The sequence below is a fragment of the Dioscorea cayenensis genome, chromosome 2 (assembly GCF_009730915.1).
Source record: "Dioscorea cayenensis subsp. rotundata cultivar TDr96_F1 chromosome 2, TDr96_F1_v2_PseudoChromosome.rev07_lg8_w22 25.fasta, whole genome shotgun sequence".
Taxonomy (NCBI): domain Eukaryota; kingdom Viridiplantae; phylum Streptophyta; class Magnoliopsida; order Dioscoreales; family Dioscoreaceae; genus Dioscorea; species Dioscorea cayenensis.
In genome coordinates, this window is record NC_052472.1 from 14737111 (window position 1) to 14744728 (window position 7618).

The 7618-nt window shown below is 40.5% G+C and overlaps 1 protein-coding gene across 1 annotated transcript; it reads left to right on the forward strand.

Annotated features, from left to right (window-relative positions):
• Nucleotides 1–4363: 4363 nt before the first annotated feature.
• On the forward strand, nucleotides 4364–6426 carry LOC120272948. Its single transcript, XM_039279590.1, has 2 exons — nucleotides 4364–4441; nucleotides 5992–6426. The coding sequence occupies exons 1-2, from the start codon at nucleotides 4364–4366 to the stop codon at nucleotides 6424–6426; spliced, it is 513 nt and encodes a 170-aa protein (XP_039135524.1).
• The last annotated feature ends 1192 nt before the right edge of the window (nucleotides 6427–7618 follow it).

Here is a 7618-nt window from a genome sequence, read left to right on the forward strand (position 1 = left end):
GCTTGGTACCGCCTAGCAAAGATTCATCCAACTTGTTCAGTTCACGCACATCCCCAACAACCTTGGGGCATTTCCTGTGGTGTCTCCTCACCCACGTCATCTTCCGGAGCATCTACTTCATGATCCCTGAAGTAGATGGTACCTTCTCCTCTAGACCAAGCGCCATTACTTCTTCGTTATCCACCTCTTAGTCTAGCAACCCCTCGTATAGGTCAGGATTAAACATTTCCTGCACATATATTCATCAATTATCTTATCAGTAGTGTCTAGAAAATAAAGAGTATCATCAAAGTCAAGAGAATGCCACATGGCTTCAGCGAGGTGGTATGTGAGCTTATCATCTCCAACCCTCAATGTCAACTCCCCACCGTCCATATCGATTAATGCCTTTAAAGTACACAAGAATGGCTTCCCAAGTATCAAAGGAACATCTACATCCTCGTCGACATCCAACACTATGAAGTCTATAGAAAATATGTACTTGTCCACCGTGACAAGCATGTCTTCAATGATGCCCCTCGGATGTCTCAACGTTCATCCGCCAATTGTAATGTCATCCGAGTGGGCCTAGGCTCTCCCAAGCCTAGCTTCTGAAAGAAAGAATATGGCATGATGTTGATACTAGCCCCAGAATCTGCCAATGCCATTTTTTTCACCCAAATTGCCAATGTTGCACGGGATGATGAAGCTTCCTTGGTCTTTCTTCTTGTTCGGCATGTTCTTTTGCAACAACCCCGAGTAAGATGCATCTAGAATCACGGAGGCACACTCCTCCAATTTGCTTTTTTGGTCAACAAATCTTTCAAGAACTTGGCATACCTAGGTATTTGTGATAATGCCTCAACAAAGGGAATGTATATATGTAGTTTCCTAAACAAACCCAAAAACTTCTCATACTGCTCATCCACTTGGTTATTCTTCAATCTAGAGGGATAAGGGATTCTTGGCTTGTAAGGTGGAGGTGCCACCTCCTTCTCCTTGGTTGTTCCCATTCTCAACCTCTTTGACCTCTGGTGCTTCAACATTGGTCTTTGCACTTGAAAGCCTACCTTCAACCTCACGATCACTTCTTATAGTGATCGCCTTCACATGTTCTCGTGGGTTGGTCTCAGTATTACTCGGCAATCTTCTTTATGGTCTGTCCGATAGAGACTTTGCAATTTTCTACACTTGATTTTCTACATTGCGCAATGACGCAGTGTGGTTGTGAAGTATAGCCTCGACCGATTGGAACCGTGTATCTGATGATTGCACAAATCGAGTCAAGGCCTTCTCTAGATCGGTCACCCGGGTCTCCAAACCTGAAACTCGATTCTCCATGCTTCGGGCTTGTTGTTGTTGAAAACCCGGTGGTGCGGTGGCTTTTTGTTACCCTTGATTGTTTCATGAGAAACTAGGGTGGTTCCTCGAACCTGAACTGTAGGTATTGCTATAAGGATTGCCTTGGTTTCTCATTGCATTACCCACATAATCAACTTGTTCAACGGAGGGTATACCACCAACGGCTATCAAGAAATCAGAGGGCGTATGTCCTCTGATAAGTGTCTAAATGTACGTATTTTAGTGTATATATTTGATGTATTTAGCATGTATTTCTATAAGGATTGATGCCCGTTTTATGCTTAATCATTTGTTATTTGCTTTGCAGGGCACAGAAACGCCATGGAGAACACGAAGATACAATTTGGATGAATAAGAGAAGAAATCCAGGTCACGTTACTGTAGCATATTCACTGTACTATATTGTTGTAGCTGGAGTAACGCAACAGTGGTACTGTAGCATCGGCATTGTAGCAAAATCATTGAAGTTACCACTGTAGCACCTGGAGAGTTTTCAAGTCAGAAATTAAACCATGGCATACGGCCTCAATGCTGCCCTGGATTCCCGGGAGTATATGAGGGTATTTGGAGGCCATTCTTGGGGACTTTTGACATCTTGGGCAGCTAACACTTTGGAAAGGGGAGGAGAAATGAAGACATCATCTTAGGGAGAGTTTAGATTGAGGCTTGGAGGTGATCAAGGGCTTCAACCTCAAGGGGAGAGTTCATCATCATGGGAGGAGGAACATTCGGCATTCCTTGGACAAGAGGAAGCGTCATTCGACTGGCATTGTTCTTCTTCACTATCATTCGTACTAGGGAGTGCCATTTATACTTTTGTTTCTTATGTTTCTTGAGTTTGTGATTATTGTTTGTATGATGGCACACTAGACCCCCAAGGCCAGCGGATGTAGGTAAACCATAGGCGGTTCATCATGTATTGTGGATGCTATACTTTTATTTTGGAATGCATTGGTGTGATTTATGGTTTGGCTCATTGTTCTTCATGTCTAGAACTATAAAGTGGAGAGATCTTTAGTTCTTTGTTGAGTTGTACGTGTAGATGTGACCTACTCGCATGTACTAGATCATTAATGAGCTAGAAGGGGTATTCTTGTATCGACATATCGAGAAATTGGATGTTGGTAGCCCCTCTGAATTATAAGCATGGACTTAGGTTAAGTGTATCCTTATTGCATGATCTTCCTTCGCTTAATGCAATCATAGGAATATGATTAGGGAGAGATCCTTGTCATTATTAGTATGGGATTAGGGTTTAACCGCCGAGAGGTTGGGGTTGAACTAATTTTGAGATCCATCGGTCTAAATCACCCTTGCCATGTCGTTCTTATGCATCCAAATATCGTGATGACCCCTCATGGGGATCCTCATCCCTAGGCCTATTTATCATCATCATTGTTCTTGTGAGTTCTTGCTTGCCTTGGAATTGTTATACTTGTGATTTATTAGCATTGTTGCATGTATTAGAGTGAAATACCATGTTTAAGTTGTAAGGTTAGAAAGTAAGTGATGGAGGAGTAATAGAAGCTCCTTAGCCCCGTGGCATATGCCCCCTGTGTCACTCACAGGTATTACTTGGTGACCCCGTACACCTTCTTTAAAACAACCAAGTTTTTGACGCCATTGCCGGGGACTTAAGGAATTCTAGGAAACTTGTAGCTTATTGCTCTAACCATTTTTCTTTTATTTTATTTCTTCTTTTCTTTTGTCTTACTTCTTTGTTAGCTTAACTTCCTTTATCTTTCTTGACTTTGCAAGGTACAGTGCATGACACGAGCAAATCCATCAAATCTAGTTGCCCATGACAGTGAAATTGGAGAAGGTTTATTATGGCATGTTTGGAATTTACACAAGGGAATGAGCAGGCTATGGTTCATATATGGAATTATTGGGTACCACCTATACATCATTTATTCCACATACACGATAATTCAATATGCAGATTCAAGCCATGGGAAGGCATTGTTACAGCAGCTGAAGATAATTTTTGGAAAGCCATGCTTACAGACTTCATGAATTATGGAAAAGTTCCAACGAAGGAAGAAGTCAATCTTTCCACTGACTTAACTGCATTGGACATAGCAACACTGCAAGCATGTCAGTCAATTCCGATAGCTAAACCCAACAGGTATCAAAGGGAAAATACTGAGGATAATGTGCGACTTGTGTATGGCATCAACGACAGTTCAGATGAAAGCTCCGTATCTACAGAAATAGATGAACCAGAACAAAGTGATTTGCTACTGAATAAAAATCTGCGACCTTCAATTGAGGAAGCACCTACACTGGAATTGAAAAAGTTGTCTGAATACCTTGAATATGCATTTCTTGGGGAAGAAGCTCAGCTTCCTGTCATCATTGCCTCAAACCTTACGGTCGAACAGAAGAGTGATTTGGTGAAGGTCTTGAAGAAGCACAAGAAAGCAATTGCATGGAAGATAGCTGATATCAAGGGAATAAATCCTTCGTTCTGCACTCAGAAAATCTTGATGGAGGATGATCATAAACCCTCAGCCTTACTACAAAAAAGACTAAACCCAAGCATGAAGAAAATGGTAAAGGCTGAAGTCATCAAACTTTTTGATGCAGGCATTATCTATCCAATTTCTGACAGTGAATGGGTGAGCCCGGTGCAAGTAGTTCCTAATAAAGGTGGGATGACTGTGATCACCAATGAGAAGAATGAGTTGATTCCTACTCGAACAATGACAATGTGGCATATCTGCAGTGACTACAGGAAATTAAACGATGCCACCTGAAAGGACTATTTCCCACTGCCATTTATTGATCAGATGCTTGAGAGGCTTGCTGGGCATTCATATTACTATTTCCTGGATGGCTTTTCAGGATATTTTCAAATCCCCATTGCTCAAGAGGACCAAGAAAAAACCCATGCACATGCCCTTATGGAACATTTGCATATCGTCGAATACTGTTTGGCCTGTGTAACGCCCCCGCCACTTTTCAGAGATGCATGTTGGCAACTTTTGAGGATATGGTGGAAGATTTCATGGAGGTGTTTATGGATGATTTTTCTGTGTTTGGTGACTCCTTTGAATTATATCTCAGAAATCTTGAGCGTGTTCTTACCCGATGCCAGGTGACCAACCTTGTACTCAGTTGGGAGAAATGTCACTTCATGGTTCAAGAAGGGATAGTTTTGGGTCACAAAATTTCCAAGGAAGGAATTGAGGTAGACAAAGCAAAAATTTCCGTTACTGAGAAATTACCTGCCCCAACTTCATTAAAAGCTAGTAGGAGTTTTCTTGGGCATGCAAGTTTTTATAGAAGGTTTATTAGGGACTTCGCCAAAATCGCCAGACCTTTAATGAAATTGGTAGAAAAAGATGTACCATTCAAGTTTGACGATGATTGCATGGAAGCTTTTATCACGCTCGAAGAAAAACTCACTCAAGCACCAATAATGGTAGCTCCAGATTGGGATTCTCCATTTGAATTAATGTATGATGCAAGGGACTTTGTAGTGGGTGCAGTTCTTGGGCAGCGATGAGACAAACATTTCCATCCTATATACTATGCTAGAAAAACATTGACAGATGCCCAAGAGAACTATACCACAACTGAAAAGAGTTACTTTTCGTCATGTTCGCATTTGATAAATTCAGATCATATCTAGTTCTATCCAAGGTGGTGGTATACACTGATCATTTTGCTTTGCGATATCTACTTAGCAAGTCTGATGCCAAGCCACGCTTGATTAGATGGGTCCTATTGCTCCAGGAATTTGATTTGGAGATTAAGGATAAGAGAGGGGCTGAAAACCTCACAACAGATCATCTATCCCGATTAGAGAATCCCTAATCTTGATACTTTGAGGGAGAAATATATCAATGATTCATTTCCCGAGGAACACTTGTACAGTATTCTGACAGTAGAAGAATGTGAACCACCATGGTTTGCCGATTTTGCCAACTATTTAGTCGGGGGTGTCATCCCAAAATGGTTTACACATCAACAACTTAATTTTTTTTTTTAAGACCTAAAGCATTATGTATGGGAAGACCCTTACCTTTTTAGGATTATTCATACCAGGTTGTTCAAAGATGTGTATCGCAGACTGAGGGTCTAAGTATCTTGAAACACTATCATTCAGGACCAACTGGGGGCCATTACAATGCAAATCGAACTGCAAACAAGATTCTTAATTCAGGTTTCTATTGGCCGTCATTATTTCAAGACACCCAAAAGTTCATACAATCTTTTGATAGACGTCAGAGAGTGGATAACATATCTCGCCGAGATGAGATGCCCCAGAATTGGAATCAAGCATGTGAAATTTTTGACGTGTGGGGGATTAACTTCATGGGGCCATTCCCAAGCTCACATGGTTGCAAGTTCATTCTCGTGGCAGTTGATTGCATGTCTAAATTGGTGGAAGCTCAGGCCCTACCAAGAAGCGACGCAAGGATAGTGGTAAAATTCTTAAAGAAACTTTTCTCCAGGTTTGGAACACCACAGGCAATCATTAGCGATCGAGGCACTCACTTTTGTAATGCTCAGTTTGCAAAAATTCTAAAATGCTACAATGTTTACCACAAACTAGCAACGTCATATCATCCACAAACTAGCGGGCAGGTGGAAGTTTCCAACAGGGATTTAAAAAGAATCTTAGAGAAAAATGTTGCTCAGAATAGAAGAGACTGGGCAGATCACTTGGATGATGCTCTCTGGGAATACAGAACTGCATATAAGACTCCTATAGGGACAACTCCATACAGATTAGTCTATGGAAAAGCCTGCCACTTACCTGTTGAACTTGAACACAAAGCTTATTGGGCTATTAAATTTCTGAATCTTGATTCCACTCTTGCAGGTGAGAAGAGGAAGCTTCAACTGAATGAATTGGATGAATGGCGCGCCATGGTGTACGAAAGTTCCAAACTTTACAAAGAAAGGGTGAAGGAGTACCATGATAGGTATATCAAGCACCCTAAACAATTTCAAGTGGGAAACCAAGTTTTACTATTCAACTCAAGGCTAAGACTATTCCCAGGAAAGCTTAGGTTACATTGGTCTGGTCCATATACGGTCACTCAAGTTTCTCCGCATGGAGCAGTGAAGTAACTCACCCCAAAAAAGGTACTTTTAAGGTGAATTGACAGCGGTTGAAGCTATATTTTAATAACAACAATTCAAATATGACCAGGGGAAATTTCAAATTATTCGAAACCCGTGAGGTAAGTGAAAAGGTACGTCAGGCTCATGACGTTAAACAAGCGCTTCTTGGGAGGCAACCCAAGCATTCGGGGGTTTATTTTGATGTTTGTGTGTTCTTTGTGTTCATGTTCTTGTTATTTTTCGTATTTTCTTGGAGTTATTAATTTGAATAAGTCCATGCTCTCATTATTTGGTTTATCATGATTATTGTCCATGTGGTTGTTTACTTATTTTTATTGTTGAGTTGCACTTGTTTAGGCTATCATTTCATACATTTGATCGAAATTTTGAACCATTATTTCATGTTGGAGATGATTTTAGAACACCTTGTAGCCATGCCCATGTGTTTGGAGAAGCAATCAAAGCATTAATGCATGATTTTAAGTCTAAACGACCTCAATGAGTAGCTCATTGAGGCCGTTTGGAAATTCCAAAAACTTTGGCTTACTCCAAATGGCCTCAATGAGGACCTCATTGAGACCGTTTGGAGTCTAGATTTTCATGAAAACAATTGCCACCTTCTCTCTTTCTTCATTCTTCTTCTTATCTAACCGAACCCTAACCTCCATTACCCATCAAACCATGGCCAAATCTCACCATGTCTTGTTCTAAATCATCTCCTCATCTCTTTGGGAAGTAGATCTAGTGTCTTTCTTCAAGATAAACTCAAGTGTTCTCAAATTTTTGTTGGTAAGAAGCTTGATGTAATAAAAATATTTTCTTTTTTCTTCTTGCTTTCTTGAGCTTTTATGTGGATTATTTCAAGCTTTTAGCTTGTATTGTGTGGTATGAACATCATGTCTTTGAATTATCTTGAATTCATGTACAAATGTTTTCGAATTCATGGTGATGGGAGCCTCTTGCAAGTTGAATAGTATCCATACGGGCTCCATATGCCCGTATGGATCCTATTCTCTTGAGTTTCTTCATGTTTTTCTCCATTTTCATGCCACATTATGCATTATCTTGGATTCCTTTAATTATTATTTGAATTACTATTGATGTAGGAATGCCGCATGTCAAGAATCATGCCTCCAAACTTCCAAGAAGCATAATGCCAACTCCGAAGAACCCCACTTTAAGCTTGCTCATCATAAAG

Coding starts and splice junctions, on each gene's coding strand:
- LOC120272948 (XM_039279590.1), top strand. CDS start 4,364: ATGGATGATTTTTCTGTGTTTGGTGACTCCTTTGAATTATATCTCAGA. Junction 4,442..5,991: donor GTGTTCTTACCCGATGCCAG/GTGACCAACCTT, acceptor AATGTTGCTCAG/AATAGAAGAGACTGGGCAGA.